This window comes from Rhineura floridana, chromosome 4 (assembly GCF_030035675.1).
Source record: "Rhineura floridana isolate rRhiFlo1 chromosome 4, rRhiFlo1.hap2, whole genome shotgun sequence".
In the NCBI taxonomy this organism is placed as follows: domain Eukaryota; kingdom Metazoa; phylum Chordata; class Lepidosauria; order Squamata; family Rhineuridae; genus Rhineura; species Rhineura floridana.
Window position 1 is genome coordinate 41,402,466 of NC_084483.1, and position 24,703 is coordinate 41,427,168.

Below are 24,703 nucleotides of genomic sequence, written 5' to 3' on the forward strand. Positions count from 1 at the left end.
CCCCCCTGAACTTTTAGGCTGACTAAGGGGCTGCTGAGATCCCAGCTACCCACAGTGTTAATTTGTCCAGAGGCATCCATACATATACATCAGCATAGAAACATTTTATCCAAATTTGTGCCATGGACCTTTGCCCCGAGCCTTAGCAACAACCCTACCTTAGTCTCTTAGTGTATTTAAGAACTACAAAAAAATTTTTTTTGTTCACTTCATTAAGAATTATCAGAATACACTTAAGTGATTTCTTGATATATAAAGCAGAATACAAGTTTAATAAATAAATAATACATTTTGAACTTACTTGCCTTAACTTATGCTCCCTGTTCTAGAGATGCCGAAAATTCCCCACCCTCCAGAGCAGTTTTTTGGGGGGAGCAGTGTGGGGTTGGAGAGAGGAAGGGGAATTGGTGATGATTGCCTTACTCTCCATTCTGTCAGCAGAGGGACAGCAATTGGAAACCACTTTGTAAAATTAAATATGAATGAAAGGTAGAATCCTTTGTAACACCTCAGGAATATACCACTTTAGTTATATTAACTTATTAGGACATGTATACTTGCCCTTCTAGTGCTTACACACCATAATAATGTTCTAAAAATATAATATAAAAAACAGAGACAGAAGGAGCAGTTAAACAAAGGCATCGGATTAAAAATTATCTATTTATAAAAAAAGCCTGCCAAAACAAAAATGGGTTTACCATACATGGAAACATCATAAGAAAGGAAGTCCATCTTAAAATATCTTCTCCCACTTATCATATCATCCTTCAGGGAGAATTAGATGGAGTCCAGGTCCAAGACTGCACTGCATCACAGATCTATGGATGGGGCAATGTATTAAAGATGATTCATTTTTAAAAAATGTTTAGGCCACGACAAGTCAGCAAAGAAAAATTGCTTGTATAACAACTCAAAAGAACATTTTCTGTAGAACAAACTGAGTTTTAGAATTTGTAATAGAGAATTTTTAATCTCTTCTGAAGAAAATTAAATTTATTCTAATTTAATTGATTTAATGTAAGTTTCCTTCATTATCATTTATACTGAAGTGTCAACAGAACAGAGGCTAGAGTTGTACATTGAAGCTTTTGTTTTTCAGTTAATGTATTCATCATGACTGACAATTAAGTGTTCATTTATTAAAATGTCAAGAATGTAAAGGGCTGAATCTTGGACAGTTTATTTCCAACTCTTTTCCTCCCCACCTCAAAATGAAAAAGTAGCAACAGAATTTGCTTTTAAGTTGGCTTCTTCTCAAAATTAACATTGTCAGAATATTAGAGGAATAAGGAAATAAGGAAAATAAAATATATTTTCAAACATGGCTAACTAATCTAGCAATGCCAACTGAAGGCATCCCAGATTATTTAAATGGTCAAGAAGAGGAGTTACCAATAAGGGTAACTGTCAGTCATAAGTTTGTCAATGTATGACGTATAGATAATGTCCCAAAGAGGATAAAATAAAGGCTATGTATTTAGCTTTAGCTTAAGAAATGAATCGGTCCAATCTATCAAAAGCACAGCTTCCCAACCGTGTGCTTTCCCTTCCTTTCAGGCTACCAGTCATTCAAGCATGGCTGTAATTTATTTATTTATTAAACTTATATCCTGCCCTTTCTCCCAGTAGGAGCTCAGGACAGCAAACAAAAACTCTAAAACATCATAAAAACAGACTTTAAAATATATTAATATTAATATATTAAAATACATTAAAATGAAACATCTTTAAAAACATTTTAAATGGGGGAATGCAGGAAAAATTCTGTATGTCAGATCATATGATGATTGATTCATGGTTTTTATCTGGGAGACCAGTTGAACTGTTCAGGCTTTCATTTGATGTTTTAGACTTGTATATCACTTTATATTAAAAAAAGTCTCAAAGTGATCTACAATATATATGTTACAATATAATATATTAGAACAACGAAAAATATCAATACACTAAAGCCTGGATTCTGTAACTGTAACATTAAAGTTCCCCATAAAGATGATATTAGTTCAGCACATCCTCTACCACACCTACTTGTGCTGTAGAGGAGAAACAAAGTTGTACACCGAAACTCCGGATGACTCTACTCAGTGGTTTCATATAGATGTTAAAACAACATGGGTGGTAAGACTGAACCCTGCAGACTCCATGAGGCTGAGCACCTTCCCCCAAGCCTCACCTTCTGAATTTGGTCATCCAGATAGGACCAGAACTGCTGCAAAGCAGTCCCTTAGAAGTTGCCTTCTACTGGTTCATCGGTTCATCTAGCCATGCAGTTTATAATCTATGTGGAAGCAGCTCTCCTCAGTGTCAGTCAGTGCTATCTGGGATTATTTTTGCTTAAGATGTCAGGGACCAAATCTGGAACCTTATGCATGCAAAACAGGTGTTATACTACTTAGCTATGGAGAGATGCACCAGGTGGGAGGAGCAATCATATCTCTATCATACACTATATATAAAATAGATTATATTGGGCAGGGATAGCCAATATGGTGCCCTCCAAATGTTGTTGAACTTGAACTCCCATCACTCCTGACCATTGGCCATGTTAGCTGTGGCTGATGGAAGTTGGACCCCAACCACACCTGAGGGGCATCATGTTGGTTATTATTATTATTGTTAATTTATTACCCACCTTTCACTCTAATGTCCCAAGGCAGGTTACAACAATTTAAAATACAACATTAAAAGTAGTTTAAAACGGATTGCAATCACAAAAATAGGGTGGTTCCTAAAAATATACCTCTTAGGCTACCGCTGATACAGGAAGTAGATTGGGTTTAACCTGATAATCAAACATGCAGATACTGAGAATAGTTCATTGCTAAGAACTAGCTTTAAAATATAAACTAAGCTTTTGCTAACAATTTCTTGTCCAACAAGATTAATCTGAGTGCATCATTCATTTTATTCTAATGTTTGCAAAAGACAATACCCCATTCCAAATATAGTCCATAACTTAGAAGAAACCTACCGTGTGAACTTTAAATAGAACCTCACAGAGGTTATAGATTTTTTCAGCTCGTATCCAGTCTAAAGTGCTTACCTATAATACCAAAAGAAAATATTATTAGATATATTATGTCTAATATTTTTTGCCAAACAAAACTATTCTCCTGCCATGCCATAAACCCTTTATTTCTTTCATGTATTTCAAAAATTTATGGTTGCTTAGTTAATGGAAGGTTGTGTGCCAATCCTCTCCAGCAGCAGATAAACATATTATTCACTGCACAGAGGCTATTTCCTCTGTAGCAAGACTGTCCCTACCCCATACATCACATTGGGGCAGCATATTATGTTCCTAGAGCACACATACATGTCAAGGGGGAAAATCCAGGCTATAAAAATGTATTATTTATTACACAAATTCTGCTTTTTGGGGGGAACTCAGAGTAGCTTAACTTAGGGCTCCCAGGTGGTCTCCCTGCTGAATACGCTGTGGCTTTCTAAGATCTAACAATGGGACAGCATTTTGTGTCCACGCAGTATTCTTAAAAAAGCCATAAGGAAAAACTAAGTCCTGATTCAGCATGTGATATAAGTATGTCCCTAACAGCAGGTAAATTTGAGGAGACTCATCATAGGTTTATCGTTAAACATTTTGACAAATCTAGGCATTGTGCATATCAAAGATGCAAGCTTTAGCTTAAAAAGCAGCTTATTTCAGCTGTGTGGGGCAAACCTCCGGAAAACCTCTCAAAAGACTTTTCTCCTAACACCAGTTAAGCCACTATTGAGGCCATGGAATTAAAACATATTGTACAATTGTAGTAGCTATTTAGATGAAATGGGGAAGTCCCACATTTATACTTATCAAGGCTAAGGACAAACAATGCCGTTGGATAAAGGTATTTTTCTATTATATGCATTGTATTGTTGTGGGTAATATTTTAAATTAAAAAATTATGAAAACAGAACTCTCCCACTCCTGCCTAAATCAAGATCTCATCTTTATTACTGATATCACTGTTGGATTCTGATAAAAATGTATGCTTCTTCAGTCAGGGACCCAAATGACTCTCATATTTCCAAAGTGGGGGCAGGGGAGAACAAACAGGCACACTTGCCTGCAGACTAATCCAGTATCTAATGAAACTGAAAGATACGTTTAACCTGGTTTGGGCAAAACTAATGGAACTGGCTTAAATCCAATTGCTTTCACTCAACTGGATTGTAGACTGCTAGCCCCCATATTAGCAGATGTCCCACATTTACTGGCATTGCTTTGCTTTGTGTAAAATGATTTTGGCTTTTAGCTCTTGGTGCCAGAGCTGAATTGGCCATGAACAACCCCCCTGCCCCTCTTGTCAACTAAAACTTGGGGTCCTTCATCATCCTGTATTATGTTTAGGATTGCTTTTATTTCTCTGATTCTCTTGCAGCCTGCCATGCTTTTTGCAGCAAAGATGGTTGGAGATGGTAGATCACAAAGGGCACTCAGTATATTCTGGGTGCTGCAAAGAAAGAAAATTAAAATACTGAAACCTATATTGAGAGTAACTCCGTATCCCAGTGTGCAAGGTCATCATTAGAACATGAGTGACATTTTACAGCTTTTCAAGCAGCAAAATGGTCACAATACAATGACATGTTATCTAGGAGGAAACTGACAGTATTTGCAGTCTTCTTCCTACAACACATCATTTCTAACTATAAAATAGTACCCAGGGTACTGGTACATTAGGTTCTTCTTTTTTATTTAAATAATCATAATAATTGTTGAGAGGAAATAAAGTGGGTCCATTTAGGCTGCAATAATATATCCTCTTACCTAGTATGAGCCTTGTTGAACTCAATGGTACATATATGAGCAGACATGCATAGGACTGCACTGCAAATGTATAATAATTCTTCATTAGTGGCTTGAGGTGACGCACATGACTTCTTTGTGTGCTAGATATAAATATCCTGAATGTTTCCTGTGTGTAACATATGGCAAAACTCTGTACGTGCTGCAATGGATAGATCATGACCCTATTTTATAAGCCAAACTTTAACTTAATTACAGTTAAGATTGCCACCAAATTTGAATAAAGTAAAAACACTGAGATGAATTTGAAGGTTTAGATGAAAGATCCAAGGAATTTTGCATGAAACAAAATGCTAATATATAATTATGGGGGGGGGACCTCAAGAGGTGGTTCTTAAATTGTCACTGAGATTCATAAGATTATTTTAACATAAAATTGACCCTTGATGATACCATTTCAAACAGATTTTGAAAACCATGTCTGGGATCTAAAGTATCACATGTAGTAGTATTTATGCATGGGGACTGTTCACTTTCATGCACCAGGCACTCTGAAAAACATCCCACAAGTTTGGTGGCCCTCTGGAGCAGCATCCCATAAGTTGCGAGTGAGTGCTGCAGAGAGGGGGGAAATCTGCCACCCATGCACATACAAAAACAGCTTCGTATGTGTGCATGGACCTTTCTGGATAAAAGACCTATAAACTATGATTAAAGCAAATTGTCAGGACTTTCCCAAGACAATTAATTTTCCAACTTCTAATGCAATATGTCTCTTAACAAAACAACTTGATACCCCCCCTTTTTTTGGTGATTTTGTTTTTACCTACTGTGTATTATTTCCTCAGTAAACAGTGTATGATGCTTTTTCCAGGAGCTCGGACTTATTTTGTAAAGATTTGAGGATGTTCTTACAGTGCCATTTAGGATCTGTAGCAAGGTGCTAGGGGAAGGCAGGATATATTCAAGGCCAAGGCCTGTAACTACAAGCAGCCAGAAAGACTTTTCTTGCCCTACCCCATCGTCCCATGATACATACAAAGCAATAAGCAATTAGAAGAAATGTGTTGCCCTAATCTAAATTCTTCAATTTAAATTATAGTTGAAATCAGAACCAGAAAACCCACCTAAATTAAAATACTTTTAAATAGATTATAATGTATCCCCCCCTCTCTCACACACACATTTGTTATGCTGCCCTGATCTCACTAGGGGCATATGTGCTTATATCCATAGATTAATAAGTAGATGCATGAGAATGGGCAGAGCACAGGCGGGTCCTGGCTTAATCCAGCAATGGAGGGTGTGCACACATAGCTCTAGTAAGCTCAGAAGCAACAGCCCCATTCATCTGCTTGTGCACAAAAGACCTGGGGGATTAGTTTATTTAAGAGGAGTCTGGCTGTATCGACAATATGTATTAGAGAATGACTTAGACAAAACACTGACTCTCATGGTCCATCAGTAGAAACTCAACTACTGTTTCCTTTGCTCAAATGAGGTACTATTTAATCATCTTGGGCACTTTGGAGAGCCAGATTCCATTGCCATTTTATATGTGTCTCTTCAGTGAACTCCTCGACTCTAGGTGCTTTGTTTGCCTGACAAGGATAGCTAGCACAGAGCTGGCTACATAGGGCAAATGAAGACAGATTCCTGCTGAATAACTCCAGTGATATGGAGAAGTAAATGGACCCACTTGCTGTTCATCAGTGTGAGACCTCCTGAGTGTGTAAATGACCCATCTCCACCTGGTTCCAATCACATCAAGCCTCACTGTACACCTGCTGAGTGGTTTCTTAAAGTAAAAATACAAGGAACAACCAGTTGCCTAACCTGTCTCCTTTCTGTTAAAAGAAAGACAATTTAACTTGGCTTATTTGTGCGCAGGAAGCACCCTTCCAGGACCAGCCCTTTGGATACTTAAAGTGTCCAGTCATCCAAACCTTTAATTGCCCTAGTGCACTAGAGCTTCTCTGTGTTTCTGAATATCTCTGTCTCCTTTTGGAGCCTGTCCTCTGGAAGAATAGTCATGGTTGTATCAGGAATTTATATCCCCCCTGCCACACCCTCACATTCATATTCCAGAAAGATTTATTCCCTGAATACAGAGAATTAGTGTGCAGACTTGTCTTGAGCAAGCATGGTAAACAGGTAGTAGAACAGGTGACAATTTTTAATGTCCAAAGCCTAAGCAACAAAAGTGGAGATAAACTAACAGTGCACTTCTAGATAGGGATGAGGGACACATTTGGTTTGGTTTAATGTGAATCTACATAATTTGTACTTACAAGAACAATACACAAATGCAGCTATCCTTCAAAATTCATGCTTCTAATTTTATAATGTACCCACGGAGAAGGACCTCTAATGATTAATGTAGGGTTTGGTTAGGGAATATGGGAAGAGGCAGTCCTTGAGATACTGGGGTCCTAAGTTACATTAGGCTTCACATGTCAAAATCAGCAAAACCAGAGAACAGGATGCTGGACTAGATGGACCTTTAATTTGATCCAGAAGCTCATTCTTATGTTCTTGTACTGTATTCTTAATAGGACTTACACCCAGGCCTAGCACCAGAGGGTGGCCAGGTTGGGCCCTGGTCAATGGCCCCTGCAGCCCACAGGCCCCTCCTTAGGTTGGCGCAGCCTGACACTGCTATAAATCGCTGATCAGAAGCTCCCAGGCACCCCCCCATACACGTGGGCTTCAATAAGCCTGCCCACGTGCTCCATCTACCACTCCTGTCAGTGTACATGCCATGTGTGCTGTGCACATATGCCTGCCATCACCCAAGATGGTGGCAGGGGTTTCCCTAAGGGGCTGACACCCTTGACACCCTCTTGCGTGGTGGCAGGCATGCATGCTATGAGTGCACGTCATGTACACTGATGCAAGAGGTAGGTGGGGGGGCACAGGCAGGCTTATTAGCCCCATGTCACCTGTATCGGGATGGGGGTGTTGAGCTACTGCACCACAGGCCAAGGGCAGGCTGCTGCCCAAGGGCCCAGTCCTGTCTGGTGCCAGCCCTGCTTACACCAAAATAAATGACTATAAGATTGCAGTCTATGTTAGTTGAACTCCCATGTAGCTCTTTAGCCTGGCTTTATAACAAATTAGGCAAATTTTAATTGGTCCCAACAGGAAAATGATAAAACAAAAACAAAACATTGACCCTATTCTAAAAATAAATAAATAAAAAATATTCCAACAATAAAATAGCAACTTCAGCAACTTTACTCATAGAAGTATAGATTTCTTAGATAAAGAACCAAACCTAACCTAGCAAAGCGTATACAATCCAAGCAGAGAGATTAAAGCTTTCGGATGTGTCACTTTTGCTAAAGACATACCATTGTGATCAAGGGATTAAGTCTTTCCTTTCTATTGAATGTTTTTGCTGAAGTCTTCATACAATTCTTGAATAATAGATTAGCTTTTCAAAAACTGGTTTAACCCATCAAGATTGACAGTGCTGATACTCTGCTTTGTCCCTATAATTCAGCATTGATGAATGTGCTGATCTTGGCAAGAAGGGCTCCTTTGACATGTAGTTGTCAAAAATTGTATGCTGATGTAAGTGGATTTTCCCCCCAGAAAAAATATATTCAGCACTACATAATTCTATGCCTGCAAAGACATGTGTGTGAAGTGTTTTCCCCTGCATTGAACTGAAGAAGCAGAAGATGGACTGAGGAAAATGTGTGCTGGTTAGGGATGGGTGAAAATTTCGATTCAGTTCGCATTTCAAGCAGAATTTATAATATTTGTGATTTCAAAAACAAAATGAGAATCGAAACACAGCCATCCTTCGAAATTCACATTTATTAAAATTTTGGGATGCAAACTAAGCAACATTTACACAAATGCATATTTTAGGGGAAAGGGTGCATAAAAATGAGTGAAAATAACATGCACAAAGGCATGAAATGATGAGAAATGGCTTGCAAAAATGTGTACCTTTGTCAAAACTGCCTTCAAAAATGTGTTTATTTGGAGAAATTCACACTAAAATGGTGGAGAATTTTCATGAGGATTTTTCTTTAAAAAATCCGCTGATCGCTGTAGAAATGTAGAGAACTGAATTTAACATTAGAAAAGTGAGAAACTGAGAGAACCAAAATTGACAGATCTTTCCATTCCTAGTGCTTGTATTTTCTTTTTTTCTATCCTGCAGAACTGAAAGCCATCAGCTGCATCATCCATCATCTGGTACAGAGCTGTTTTTGGGTGTACCCCTGATTGGTATAAAAATGCTATAAAAATGCCAGGTGACAGAGGTCAAGGAGAGACAAATCCAGTAGTGCAGGGAGAGGAAGCTTCAAAGAGCTTAAACTAGGAGAAGTACACCTAGGCCAAGAATGGAAGGTGAGTCCACCAATTTAGCATTACCTGAGGGTGCACCTGTTTAGAATCACCTTCCAAGATCCCTCCAACTAGGGTTGCCATATTGCCCGGTTAGCCGGGTTTTACCCGGATTCTATGCATGCCACCCGGCGCCCGGCTAGTCCCTTAGGTGGCCTGGATTCTCAGCTTTAATTTTAAAAAAAATAAGTTTCTAGGTGGTTCGGTTCTTGAGATATGCATAAAAACGTCAGCCGCCCCCCCAACTGTTAAATCTTTCTTTAAACAGTACTGTATACAGTACTACAGCACTTCCTAGCTTTAACCCCGCCCGTTCAGGATTGCAGCCAATCAGGGATTGTATTTCAGTTTCATTGACCTGAGGCAGTGTCTAGAAAACAAAATGGTGGTTTCACCCCCTGTTTATCTGAAAATCTCATAAATTGGGTAAGTATATACATTTCAGTTTTTTTTCCTCTTGTGTGCAGGAGTCAGATCTTGGGCAGTGTTTTGAAAACCTTCCCAATGCTTGCTTTTTGTAAAAGCAATGCTAATCCCATATGCCCAGAGTAAATCCCATTGAATTCAATAGGACTTACTTTTGAGTAGACATGGTTATGAATGTGCTCAAAATCAATGGGACTTTGGAGTGAATGTAAAAAAGAATTGTGTTTGTGTTCTAACTCTTTCTGCCCTCTTCTCCAGTCCAATTTTAAAGCAAGTAGGCAGGGCTTACTTAGGTATTACAGTTTTTATTCTGTAGGAAAGTAATACTGATTTTTTTTTAACTAATACTGATTTTTCTGCAATGACCAACTGGTTTGACAATAAACTATTATATGGGCTGTATGTATTTATACATCTGCAGTGTGTGCGTGTGTGTGTATGGAGTCTTTCCAACACCCCTGTGAGGTAGGGTTGGAAACCAAGGCAGCTCACAACAAGAAATAAAGCCATTTAAAATCCAATAACCATAAAAACAAGTATAAACAGTTGCAAAACAGCGTAAAGTGGCATGATTCGGAATTTTGGGTTGTGTGAATGAAGTTGCTTATCACTTGAGGTTGCAGTTCTGTCCCTGTTTGAGTAAGGCCCACTGAATACACTGGGACTTGCTTCTGAATAAATAAACCTAGGATTGCACTATAAACATCTTTATAGTTTGTGTAAATAATAAATATATTTGATAGTCATGCTTATATAAATATTTCTTCATTTATCATATTTTTGGTTTTTGGTTAGGAATCCTGACTGGTTGTGAGATGCTTAGTTTTTTGCCTTACTCGTAGGAATCTTGTTGTGGTTGGTATGGTATTGCATTTAGGAAAGTGTACTGCCTTCTGTGTTTTTTTTTCCTATTTGCATTTCACTTATCTTTAACTTCACTCCGTTACAGCCATAGAAGCAACAGCAGCATATGCAAGATAATTAACTCCCATTAGTGATAAAAACAAGAATTTATAATTATTATTTCAATTAAAACAAGAGGCTTATCAATACTTTGAAGAGGACCAGATATTTATTTTCTTTCTGAGCCCAGGACTGGGTCTTTCATGATGCCCAGGGAAGGGGGGAGCAGGAGAGTAGTCGATAAGACAGACATCCTGGCACTGATAATCTAATTAGCAAGGTATGTGTGGGGTTGTTGCACACTTCCAGGCCCAGTTTCGTTTTGAGTATGGAGGTGGAAACTGTGTAGATGTGGTTGATCAAAGGGAGAAGAAATTTTGAGTTAAGCAAAGCTCTGCTTTTATAAAACCTAAGAAACATACAGATACTTTGAATGTCTGAGTGCCTGCGCCAGTGGAATACTGGAGGAACTTGTAAAACTTGCTGCTACAGTATTTAGAACTGAGCATGTGGTGTGAAAGACTCCTTTTCCTAACATTTTGGCTTCTTGTTTTTCTCCACCCACCACATCTTTGAAATATATCGTATATGGTTAACTGTACTGCTGCCCTGACTTACTTTATGTTTGTTGCTATTTTGTGTTTTTATTATGTTTTTATATTGATTGTGTATTTTTATTGTTTTTATTATATTTGTAAGCTATGCTGAGCTCTGTTTTTAACAGCAAAAGGGCAGGATATAAATTCTCTTAATCAATCAATCAATACTCCATAGTGTTGGAAACTAGAGTCTAGGCATTTAAGGCTGAAAATGTTGCTTTTAAAAAAAAGATTTCTCACATCTTTCCCCAGCTTTTGGTGGTAATTCCTAGGCACAAAAACAAAACAACTGGACAATTCAAATATTAATATTCAAACATTTGCATAATATGCAAATAATTTGCATATTATGCAAATTAACCTGCCCAGATTTGTGGAACTGGAATATGGCAACCCTACCTCCAACTCCTATTCAGGGAGGCTGGAGGCCTGCTATGCCAATGCTTGTTGCTAATTTCGCTCTACTGAAATAAAAAGGACTGTGTTTCATTCCTAGAACCAGGTTGATATTATGGCTGCCCACTCACAAGAGGAAACCAGGATAATGCACAGGCCTAAAATTCCCAATAGGCTTGGATCCATGTTGTTCAAATCCCATGCTCTTTTAGGCCGAGAGACAGGAGCCTACACTTTTCGAATCTTTTTTGACTGAAGCAAAAAACTAGGTAGAAAACTCAGGCAGCATTTTGCAAAAACACATGCTAGGCCCAGGAAGCCATGGCACAATTCTGTGTGCCAGGCCGAAAAACCCTGCAGCAATGTTTCTATAAGAGTGTCAGAGACTGATAGTCCTTTTCAGGGAAAAGTCATGCCAATGTTTTCCATTCCACTATCATCTAGAGCTTACACAAATTTACAGGCATGGTGTTCTTACTGTGTTTACAGTTTTGGGGTTGAAGTTCTGGGAAAAGACAAAAATGCTATAGGAAAAATCCACATTGGTGTCTCCCATTGCTTGTTCCACATGACTGAAACTAGTAGGTCTGAATAAGATGTGGTTCAGAATTTGCACCTGACATTCATGATAGATTTACAGTCACAAGGTTGTCTGTTCCATTTTCACAGGTTTTTCCCCCAAAGTGGAGTTAGAGCTGATACCATAAAAAACCTCCTCTACCCACTTTCCTCTGCCAAGAGCAGAAGTAGCAGAGGGGAAAAAATCCTTAGATGGTCATCATAAGCACACATAAATCCTGGATCAGAGGCTTAACATTTCTTAACTGAACTAAGCACTGCACAAGTAATTGCATGACTGAAGATAACCCCACTGGAAAGTATCTAGGTTTTTAATCAAAATGAACAGTGCAACAAAATCTTATTTAAAAGTACATCTCCTGCTGAGATGCTTATGGTGTTTTATAGCATAAAAGAAATATGAGTAAACCAGAACTTTTAAAATGTATCTTAATGCAAGTATTCCAATCACATCGACTAATCTGTTTAATGGGCCAGCAATTAATTATTATGCAAATATGTTAGCATTGCACAAAATGTTTTGGGAATATTAATTCAAGGAGGTAGAATTGGAGTAATACTGACTCTGAAGGCATGAAAATTACAAAATATTGATTCAAAAATGAGATGTGTACCCAGGGAGTGTTTAAAAGTTTTTTTACATTTTTGCCTCGGGGCATTATTCTGATTAATCTTTAGTTAGCTAATAATTATAACTTATCATTTCTTAATATTCAGATAATGGAGATATACAGGCTAATCTATATGTAAGTTGAGGCCAGATCAATTTTATATGTAGAAACAGTATGATATAAAAGTACCGTGGACATTTGTTTTGTTTCCTTTTTTACAAGGAGCAATGGCAATGTCTGATTTGCGGGGCTAGACTGTAATTAGCTAGACTGAGCATCTGGGCTCAGGTGGAGGACTGAGAAAGGCAGTGGTACACCCACCATCATCTGTAACTGTTGCTGCCTCTCTGTTCACCTCTTCCATACTTCTTCTGGAGTGTGGCTCCTATTTTAAAATGCCATCCTGCTGCCGTGAAGACCAGGTAGGTTGCTGGATGGGCGGGTGCAAGGTGAGAGTGACTGGGCAGTAGTGGCAGTGTTGGTCAAGGCTTGGACTGAGGGCCTCCTGTCTCTACCACTGCTGGGGGTTGGAGTGGGAAGACTACCCGGCCACTTGCATGCACTCTGTCCCTGCCTGAATAGCAGCTTACCCAGTCATGGCGGTAGCAGAGTGGGAGCTGAGCTCCCATTGGCTCTGTACAGGTGGTGGCAGGTGGTTGCCATCTTAAATCTGAACTAATGCAATTCCCAACATGACACTGACATCACATCTGATATTGTATTTTGAGAAACTAAGAGGTGCTTGTTTGTTGCCCTTGGTCCAGATCTGAGCAGGAGCTTGACTCCTATTTTAAAGTGCCACCCTGCTGCTGCTGGTCCACTTCAGATGTTGGCATGTCTTGGGCCAGCCCTAGAGGCTTGGGTATAAATAATCAGGAGCAATTGGACTGTATCACTTGAGCCATTTACTCTCCAGTTGTGGATTGCGGAAGTGATTGGTGGGAGCCGCAGGAAAGGCTGATGGATGAATAGTAATGCCATTAGACATAGATGAGATTAAGGATGGAAGAATCAGTCTAACCTAGTCTGTGTGATTTTTGCATGTGTTCACTCATAAATGTGTTACATCCTGTTTCTGCATTAATATGTGTAATTACACTAGGGATGGTGTAGAATATTCACAAAATTGGATTTGGTATCGAATTCTGGGATAATCCACAAGTTTGTCTCATCATTGAACAGGCTCCCACTCTTTGCATGTGTTCACAGATGTGACATCATAATTTTTTTTAAAAAAAATCTGTGATGAGAATTACGTAATTGTTTAAGAAATTAAGAATAGTTGGCCGCTAAACGGGGTCCAAATAGAACAGGTTTCAACCTTTAAATATCTGGGCATCCATCTGTCTAACAGACTTTCCTGGGCCCCACAAATCAAAGAAGCGGCCCTAGCTGGCTCCTGAGCTCTGGGCTCAGCTAAAAAGTTTTTTTCACCCGTGGAGGAGAGCTTGTTCTCCCGATAATAAAAATATTGAAAGCAAAAATCCTTCCAAAGATCCTATATGGAGTTGAACTCTGGGGAGCTTCAGCTAGACTAAAACTGGAGTCTATCCAAAATGTATTTATGAAGCAAGTGCTAGGCCTTCCTCAGGGGACACCGGCTGCCCATCTTAGAGCCGAATTGGGCCTGCCTTCAATAAATGCCCGCATAGACTTAGCCCTTCTTAGATTCTGGATTCGGCTCATTAATATGGACGATACCACTCTCGCTAAGCAATGCTGGCAAGAACAAATGCAGTCAGCTAGAGGGCCCGCAGAATGGCAAGCAATACTTTCTAAGTATGATCTTTCCCCTTCCAAACTGATGGAATTAAGTAACATCGCTCTCCGTAATTGGATCTTTGATTACGATGCAGCACAAGATCGAGCATCCATAGTGACTGCCCCTTTTCAAGATGGTACCCCTGCTTTAAACTCAATCACTATACATCAAATTATTTAGTAGCCATAGATAGAGCCCCCATCAGAAGAGCTTTTTCAGCTCTCCTTTTTCAAGTTATGCCTACGGCCTACCTTGAAGGGCGATTTTGTAGTATACCAATGGCCCAGCGTTAATGCATCTATGGATGTAAGGCCATTGAAGAGATTGCTCACTATTTGCTCCACTGTCCGCTTTATGCCGATCCTAGACAAAAAAATTTATCCCCTTTCCTCAACTTTTTAAGACATAGTTCTGACAGTGAGATGGTAAATATGTTTTTATCTGATGATTTTAATTTAATGACTATCGCTACTGCCAATTTTGCAGTGGCGGCTCAAAAACTAAGAAAAACCTTCGTAACAAAATTGGCCGATATGCCAATCCCTACACAAGATGTTTTAACTTTGGATATATCAATTGAATTCTAAAGTATGATTGAATCTTGTATATACAACACATCCTAATTTATGCTATGTTATCCAATTCTAAATGTCTGTTTGTACTTTGCACATGGCTTATGGCTAAGTTGGCAATAAAGTTAATTGTTCACATAATTATTTCTGTAATCTGCTGCTGCTGTGTACATTATATAAATATACCGCAGCATAAAGAATAACAGAGAACATTACATAATTTTTCAGAAACAATAACAGAAAAAAAGAGGGAGAACCAGGAATCCCGCTAACTAGCGGAACACAATTGATAGTAAATTGGAACTGGCAGCCCATTTTATGAATTGAAAAATGGAACAGAATCAGATAGCGAACCCCATCCCTAAATTACATATGTACGTGCATCACTTGATTACTCTGGGAGTTAAATGTGTGAATGGACTCTATTATTTATTTATTTGTTTGTTTATTACATTTATTACATTTGTATACCGCCCCATAGCCGAAGCTCTCTGGGCGGTTTACAGCAAGGACTCTATTGAAAACTGCTTAGATATTTTTAATATTAAGCTGTCTGTAAACTGATTAAATAAATAAAATAATAAATAAAAGCATTATGTTTTAATTGTTATGGGGTGAAATGGCCTTAGCTTTGAGATGTCTTATTAAGGCATGTTGCACTCACCAATGCCACTATGGTGAAGCTTGAATTCCCCACTGCAGCTTTTCCTTCTTTTAAACTGCTTCTCTAGATAGTCATTGGTTTTTTTAGTTGTATTTCATTGTATGGAATGTTTTAACTTATTTTTTGTGAGCTGCTATTATGAGAGTCTAATAAAATAGTAGCAGGGTCAGTATTTAATAAATAGAACAATACATGATTACCAAAATTTCTTGATAAACATACACGTGTGAATCAACCCTATGATTAAGTACCACAAGTTGGATCCAAAGATGTGCTGGTGGAAAGAGATTGGTGACTTCCTCTCCCCTCCCTCCCCGCAGCAGCCTTTCAAAAAAAAAAGAAAAAAGCCTCTCTTGAGGGGTGGGGTGGGGGGGTTCATCTCTTCTAAATTGGGTGGGCTGAGGAGGAATTTCGGAATTGTTGAAAATCAGGGAGAGGCACTTTCTGCGACAGAAATACCCTAGAAAACATTGGATAACTTAGTACTGTTGTGTTTTTCATCAACCTGTGCCTTCTCTACCAATTGTTTATATATTGTTTCTTTTTCCAGTTTTTTAGGGATAGGAATTATGCTTTCAGAGGGTGACTTTGGTCTGGGGTCCCATAGTGGTGCCATTTCCTCCCAGTGACCCTGCTTGGTTACCAGAGAAGATACTTCCCCAAAGTAAAAAACTACCTCATCCAGAACCTCCAACATGGAAATTTATGGCAAGTCTAAATATTCCTTTCTATTTAGTCACAAACCAAACTGTTTCAATTGTTATAGCAACCAATTAGCATGCATGCTTGTTTAGTAAATATAAGAACTACAGATTGGAAATTTCATGAAATTGGAAACTAGATCATGAAGCAGGCCTTTTTTCTTGATTTGCAACAGCGATTAGAACTGACTTGTTTTAAATCAAGACACTCTGACACAATTCTGAACATTTGCAGTGGGCTACATGTGAAATATCACAATACACTGTCTGCAAAAATGAAGTTAGCCTTCCAAAGTATTTAGAAAATCCCTGCAACAGCTGTTTGTTAGTTCTGCCAATTGTTGGGATCGGGCCACAGTCCTGTTTTTGTCCTCTACATTGATCTGTGTATCTATGGATTGACAAAGACAGAGAAAGAACTATGAAGCTGCAAAGCCACATAGAATGTAATTGTGTTCAATAGGTCAAAATAGTTTCATTAAAGTTTGAACTGTGCCAGTTACATACTATGAAAGCGAGGCACATGGCTTACATTATACCTTTCATTGTTAGTGTGTCACTAGTTGATACTCTTGCCTCTGTTAGATAATCAAAGGGTATGGCCTGGATTACCTTTCTTAGGAAGTCTCTATTCAGTATCCTTTCTAACAAAAATACTTACTAGCTGTGGAACCAGACATTCTGTATTCCCTATGACACACATACTGTGAAGTGAAGCCAGGCTTCTGCTTTGTTCAACCTCACACTAACTTCAATATTATGCTGAGGGTGTTTCCTTCTTTCTTCCCTGCAGTTACAGGATAACTTGACATTTGAATGTAAAATGTTATTTAAAGATACAGCTCCTACACATACATTTATGTGTAAATAGGGATGTCAGAGAATTCAAATGAAAATAGAAGTGGAAATTGCCGATGTTCACTCATTTGTCCCATGTCCAGAGCAGAAATCACTCCAGTAAATACTGACTAGTATTTGCTGTTGTGTTGTTGTTTTTAATCTGGGTCTGCTGTGACACTCCACCCCTCCTCCTTCTCTTCCTCCTCCGAGGACTCATCCAATGGAGGCACGACACTAGGGAGCATCCAGGATCTTGTTATGGGGCACTGGTACTGTCTCTTTCTTGGAGTAAAGTTAGTGTTAGAAGGCTCAGTTAATAGGAAGATTCTTTCTTTGGGGTGATTGAAAACCTGGATCCCTTCTCTTTGAGATACAATCTCATGTTGAGGCAATGTAACATGTGAATAAGCTCTTTACTCTTCCCCTCCCTTGTGCACTTAAGAACACAAGAAAGTTGGCAAACCATGTCCATGCTAAACCTCTTGCCACTACAAAACACATTGCCCCTCAACCACAAAGTTTCAGAATATCAACTATTAGAATAAAGAATGCAGATTACATAAATATGTGTGAAATAAACATGTTTCTATAACGTATTGGTTTGCAGAATTCCTTTATTTATTTTTCTTAAATAAAACACTCCTCTGGGTGTTTCAAGCCCAAGATTTTGACTTTGGTTGGCACTGTCTGTAAAACAATTTTGTTATCTGGTCTTTTTTAGGGGAGGGGGAGCAAATTTCACATTACATTTTCCTCTTATATTATATTGTTTTTGTAATTAAATATTTTCCTACTCTTATGTTAAATAATCAATAACACCACTGAACTGTTTACCATACCTCTCCATTTATCATCTTAGCTTGTGGCATCTGAGTGTATCTTTCCTTGTTGGACTAAAACTCCTCACTCCTGCTCTAAAGCATCAAAAGTGGCCAGAACTAAAGATACAAGAGTGCATTCTAAATCTAGTACCAAAAGAACATTTTTTTCTAAGAGACTCTGCTTTCAGGATGGATTCTTGACACATTTTGAAAGAGCAGTCGGGCTTTTGACCTTTTCCTCTACAGATGTGGAAGCCCTGCTGCTCAATCAAAAGTCACCACACAACCCTCTGGAATTTGCTCTTGATCTTAATATGCTATGTTATCATATCTGCCACAAACTCCACTGTAATGGTAATATAATAGTTAGCTAATGATACTTTAGGTTCCAGGCTCAGACCACGAGGGCCTCAACCCAAGCTGATAAAGCAAAGAAGTCCCTGACACCATTATTCAACCTTTGAATAGTTCTGCTCCTATGAATCTTGATGTTTTATGCATGGGAGGAAAAGATTAAAGGTGTCTGAAAGAGTTATTGTGAACTTTCTTTAGTAAATTCCACCATGCTTCATTATTTGATTGGAAGGGTCATCTTCTATTCTGACAAAAAGAATTTCAATAATAATGACATACAAAATGATTGCTTACCGGTGGTGTGCTGAAAATGTAGAATGATGAACCCTTCAGTGCCAGGAACTTGAATTTATAGAGCTGTGGGGAATCCACACCCCGGAGCCTCTCATTCACCCACCCCATATGTATTACCTGCAGAATAAAATCTTTGAAAATGAATTTCAACTCAGCCTACCAGAATTTATATATTACATTAATCTAAGCATAATCTGTTGAGCATCAATTCCACACTGGAAGAAGAGAACATATTTTTGTCTTATATACACTAATGCTCTAAGATCTCTAATCGGCAAACCCTCAATTCATGTGATCCAAAGTACATTGTTTTTGAATCATGGTTCTTTTTTGGTGGCTGTAAAATCAGCTGTTGAAGATAATTGTAGCACAGAAGCTGAGCAATGTATAATAGAAACACAGATTTAAGTCACGTACATAGCACCATAGCTGTGGAAAACTAAGCTATTTGCAAAACACACACACATAGATTTGAGAATATGTACATATGCCATAGCTATAAGTTCAGTGACAGAGCACATACTTTACATGCAGAAAATCCTAGATTTAATCTGTAGCATCTTTAATTGGGATATCAGATAACAGAGCTGGAAAAGACTTGGTCCAAACATGGGAGAGCTGCTTCCTGTTAAAGAAGTACAGGGTAAGATGGACTGATGTATGGTTCTGACTCTGTGTAAGGCAGTTTCATATATTCATATGTTTTTTTTTGCAACAGTTGACCTTTGTTTTTAATGATTTTTAATGTTTTTTTAATTCTATGGTGGTTGTTTCTGATGTGTTGTAAACTGTTTTGATGTTTTTAACCAAATAGTGGTATACAGGTATATTTATAAATAAATAAATAAAATATGCTATGTTTTTCTTTATAGAGGCAAATCCTATATTGCTAACTTAACCGTGTTCATATTGAATGAAAAATTATCTGTTTTTAAGCAACTGCTATGTCATTCTCAACTATAGCATTAACATTTTAATCAGATTATAAAGAATATATAACCAAGTAAATGTAGAGGAATATTACATAAAATCACACAGTAAAAAACATTTCTTAGAGAAAAAAACCCTTGGGTTGGATCCAGAGAAGTGTAAGTAAAATCCTACCACCAGAACAGGGTTTTTCCAGCCCCTCCACTCCCCTTGAAAAGCTACTGCTGAGAATTAAGGGACCTTTAGAATGGTATGGGGTATGGTCATTGGTGGAAATTGTAAAGACCACCTTTTCATGAGCAGAAGTGCCTTTTCACTTGTTTGATCCAAGCTTCACCTTATCAATGTTTGAAAACAACTCATATGAATAATTGAAAAGATAACCCAATTATTCTTTAAAATAGTAACTGTGCTTGAAATGCATGCATATCATTGTGGGTTTGGGAGTTGAAACAGATGGTTTTTATCAAGCTGGAACCCTGTATCTGGGTGGGCTCTGCAGCTGAAAACCTGCTTGGCTGGTCAGATGAGTCACCTTCATTAATCTAATAGAGTGGTCAGGAGGGCTAATGGGTCTGTCAAGTGCCCATTAACTGGTGAATGGGCTAGGGAGATCCTATTGTTACTGAAACTCTTCAATAGAGCCCTGCAGTCCTGGGGTCAAAGAGAGGCTTGTGTTTTTAGCTAGTTGGAGGAAAGACTGGGAACTGGAGACACGCAAAGAGGCCTGCTCCCTGACGATGGCGTCAGGATGCCTCCTATAAGCCTGATGGAAAAGCAAGATCTATTGGACTGTTGATGCTTTGAACCCTTCCATCTTATGCTCAGACCGTGAATGTGTGTACATAAGCTACATTTCATAAGGACACCATAGTCTCCACAGACCATCTTTCCAAGGAAACCAAACCCTGGGCAAGCACAGGGACACCTGGAGATCTCTCACCACTCAGAGATTGGGGTGGAACGCACAATATTGTGGGGAAAACTTTCTGAAGGTATGAGGTAGCATTAGGCATTACTATTTGGGACATTTTAAAGGCTCCTTTACAATGTGTTCCAGAAGAGTAAAGTAGGGCCCCGCTTACTGGCATTCCGTTTTGCGGTGTTCCGCTGATGCGGCAGCTCTCAATTAGGGGAAATTCCCCATTTTAAAGCTGATTTTGCAATTTTACGGCATTTTGTGACATTTTCACATCATTTTTGCGCGATGCGGCCCATTACAGTCAATGGGTTCCGCTTTATGGCGATTTCTGCTTTACGGTGGGGGCCTGGTCCCTAACCCGCTGTATAAGCGGGGCCCTACTGTAGAATTCAAACTGTTAACAGATACAGGGAACAGCTGCAATGACAACAGACTATGGTTGTCATTTACACTGTTAGCTTGGAGTAAGCCTCATTATATTCTGTGGGGCTTACTTCTGAGAAGACATGCACAGGATTGTACCATACATGAGGAGACATGTATAGAATTGCACTGTAAAGAGACAAAAAAAAATGGCTTGGTTCATTGCTTCAAAGTATGCTAAGAGGGAAAATGACCGTATTCTATAGGTAGCCCTGAGGAGTTAACTGTGTAGTGAAGAGGAAGAATTATTGTTGTTAAATTAGTATCTGAAGGATTAATGCCTGTAGTGAGCTCCCTGGGAAAGAAATGAGAATGAAGAACTGCATTCATTTTTAAAACGAGCTGGATACATTTAAAAGAAGAATGCATTATGAGTTTTAATCAGGTAGCTCCTTTGCAGTCTTCTTGGAAGAATAAACTTCCCACCCTAAAATACTAAGATGTCTTCCATTTCCTAAGGTATTAAATATTGCTGCAATGGGACACAATAACAGAGTCGCTTGAGTACAAAGGATTCCTATTGCCAGATATATCAGATAGAGCACCCTGGAACATATTCCCTTTCCATTGTTGATGGTGGCAGAATAATAATTGTATCCAGTTTGCTCTGCCGCTGAGTATGTAGTGTTATTTAGTGTTGGGGTGGAACTGCCCTTAGATAAGTGTGACTTTTGACTCTTGCTGGGTTGTTTTGCTTTCAATAAATTTGAACCATTTGGACACCATCTTATAATAGTCTGATATAATAGGTGAATTCAGATGTCAAAGAGCTGTGCGTTAGCCACTTAGAAGCTTATTGTCTATATTCACTAATAGGCAAAAAACCTTGCAGTTTAAGAATGTACCTATAGCCCACAGATATTTCTACCAAACTTTAAAAAGCAGGGAAATTGGGCAGCTATAGTGAATGCACCAGGGAAGCAGGAGACCTGAACTCCTCTCTGAGATATTGTACTGCCCTACAGAGTTGTCAAAATGCAAACACCATTTGGGTTGGTCTTTCACAGTCCAATCCACTTGCTGTGTAGCTTGGAAGAATTTGGTAACATGTGCCTCTGAGCATATGGTGAGTGGTGGCAACACCTGCCATCTCCAAAGATGGAGAATTATATTTTTGTATGTTTGTTGGTGTTCTTCTTACTTTGCTTCTTTCCTGTGTTACTAATGTTTGTACAGAGAATCTAAACCAGAAAATTTCCCCCCCTCCTTATTCATCCTAGAAGTCTGTGTCAAATGTATTTTTATTAATTTCAAAGCCTTTTTAGTGGTCATTGTCATGTGATGGTGAAGACAGCCTTTTGTGTTTTATATTGGAGGTTATGTTCTATTTCTATTTTGGGTGCATTAACAGTTGAAACTGAAACTGCAGTTTGATGTAAAATCAGACTGATTACAATATGTTGCTACTTCAGCAATGACTCTAGCTGTTGGAAAAAAGAGGATGCATGTTTTCAGCCTGCTATGTTTAAACCACTTTATTTATGGCAAGGTGTTCACGATCAATTAAAAACATAGAACACACCAGAATTTTGCTAGAATATATTTCACTTTCCACTGTTTTATCTTGTGCAAATTGAGACACTTCTGAGGTCTACTGGGGAGTTTTTTTAGTATAAATTTTGCAAAGTGTTGCTGTACGTCACATATTCATAGAAACAAAAGCAAAAGAAAATGATTTCCTATAGAAAACTTCACTAAAATTGCAAAGTATATCAGACATATTTAAAGTGACCATCTGAACTATATCAACTGTCTTAATAATGATGCTTCCTCCCGGCTAAAACAAGCTCAGCACAGGACATATCTTCTTTCTATTATTTGAGCTGATTACAGGTGTTGCCACCACTCACCATATGCTCAGAGGCACATGTTACCAAATTCTTCCAAGCTACACAGCAAGTGGATTGGACTGTGAAAGACCAACCTAAATGGTGTTTGCATTTTGACAACTTTGTAGGGCAGTACAATATCTCAGAGAGGAGGTCAGGTCTCCTGCTCCCCTGGTGCATTCACTATAGCTGCCAATTTCCCTGCTTTTTAAAGTTTGGTAGAAATATCTGTGGGCTATAGGTACATTCTTAAACTGCAAGGTTTTTTGCCTATTAGTGAATTTCCTTGCTTTTTAATCCGGGGTAAGAAATGGGATCCTGTGCAAGTTTGCTGAGAATGGATTGATCATTTGCATGCTTATTGAGTTAAGTGGGATTTACACACACACACATGGCAGTCATGCTTAGGATAGGTGAAACTGACCACAGGGGATTGGGGAGGAGGGGGAGGGGTGGAAAGGCAGAGGGGAGGACTGGGATGGGAGCAGGCAGGAGGGGGAGGAGAGAAGGACAGATGCGGTCATTTGCATGTTTATTGAGTTCAGTGGGATTTACTCCTGTGCAATCATGCTTAGGATAGGTAAAACTGACCGGGGGGGAGAGACGGAGGGCTGGAGTGGGCAAGGAAGGCAGAAGAAGGAAGAGGGGAGGAGAAAGAGAGAGGAAAGGGGAAGGAGGGAAAAGGCAGGTCTGATCATTTGTATGATTATTGAGTTGAATCAGATATACTCCTATGCAATCATGATTAGGATAGGTAAAACTGACCAGGCTGGGCCTGCCAACCAAGATGTCTTCTGTATCTTTCAAAGTTGGGCAGGGGGAAGGGAGAATTCTACCTTGTGGTTTTTCCCATTACAATGTTGCAAGAACACCGGCACTTGGCTGACTTTCTCTTCTCCTAAAGATACAGGATCAGTCTCAGGCCCTGAACCTGGCAACCCTACCTCCCACCCAAATTTAAAACAAAGCTGTCCCTGGCCACATCCACACCAGGCCTCTATTACACTTTGGACAATCGTTATTTATTTATCTATTTATATACCGCCCCATAGCCGAAGCTCTCTGGGTGGTTTACAATAACTAAAAACATTAAAAACAAATATACAAATTTAAAAACACATCTTTTAAAAACAATGTAAAAGAATTTATCATGGCTTCTCTCAAAGCCATGGCTCAAAGCCAATCTTGGCTTCTCTCATAGAATCCTGGGAAGTGTAGTTAGTGAAGGGTGCTGAGAGTTGCTAGGACATGCCCTGTTTCTCTCACAGACCTTCAATCAGAGTGGCTGACTGTTAACCATTCTCTCAGGGGAATAGGAGTCTCCTCTCAGCACCCTTCACAAACTACACTTCCCAGGATTCTTTGAGGGAAGCCATGACTGTCTCAAGTGAAATCAAGTCTGGTGTGGGTGTGGCCCTCTGATTAGCCAAGCCCAGCACCTGTGAGGCTTTTAGAACACTGACAGTTGGTCCTTACTGAGCATGCCCCGCGTTATAATAGGCTTCCAGCCAAAATTTCTTAAATTAATTAAAAATCAACCAGGCATTTTTTTAACTTTTAAACTGCAGTAGATGAAGGTCAGAGTATGGGGCAAGGTCAGTATTAGGATTACAGGTACTCTGTGAACATGGCTGATTTTTAATGAATTTCAACAGATTATGAGAACTCGCAGAAAAAAGTCCAAAAGGGCTCTGAGGTTTTTCTCTCTCTTTTTAGACTTTGAACTCTCGATTCTCTCTGACTGTTTTCTGTATCGCCATGAAAATTGAGAGGGTTGTTAAGCAAGCGTTTCTGAGTTCAGGACTATAAGTTTTGTAACGTTTTGTTTTGAAATGAGCTTATGGGAAGCCTCAGAATGGCATGGGGAGATATTTTCCATTTAACATTGCGGAATGTGAAAAATCCCCGCTGACTATAGTATACAGCCACTCTTGTGGCTGTATAATCATACAGAAATGT

General features: G+C 39.0%; 1 protein-coding gene across 3 annotated transcripts in view; it reads right to left on the reverse strand.

Annotated features, from left to right (window-relative positions):
• The window catches only part of SNTG2 (syntrophin gamma 2), a 420,613-nt gene that overhangs the window by 55,016 nt on the left and 340,894 nt on the right, over nt 1-24,703 (reverse strand). For all 3 annotated transcript variants that reach the window (XM_061626228.1, XM_061626227.1, XM_061626229.1), the window contains exons 12-13: nt 18,641-18,757; nt 2,975-3,046 (exon numbers count right to left, since the gene is read on the reverse strand). In XM_061626228.1, the coding sequence (XP_061482212.1) occupies nt 2,975-3,046; nt 18,641-18,757 (189 nt within the window). The remainder of the gene's footprint in view (nt 1-2,974; nt 3,047-18,640; nt 18,758-24,703) is intronic.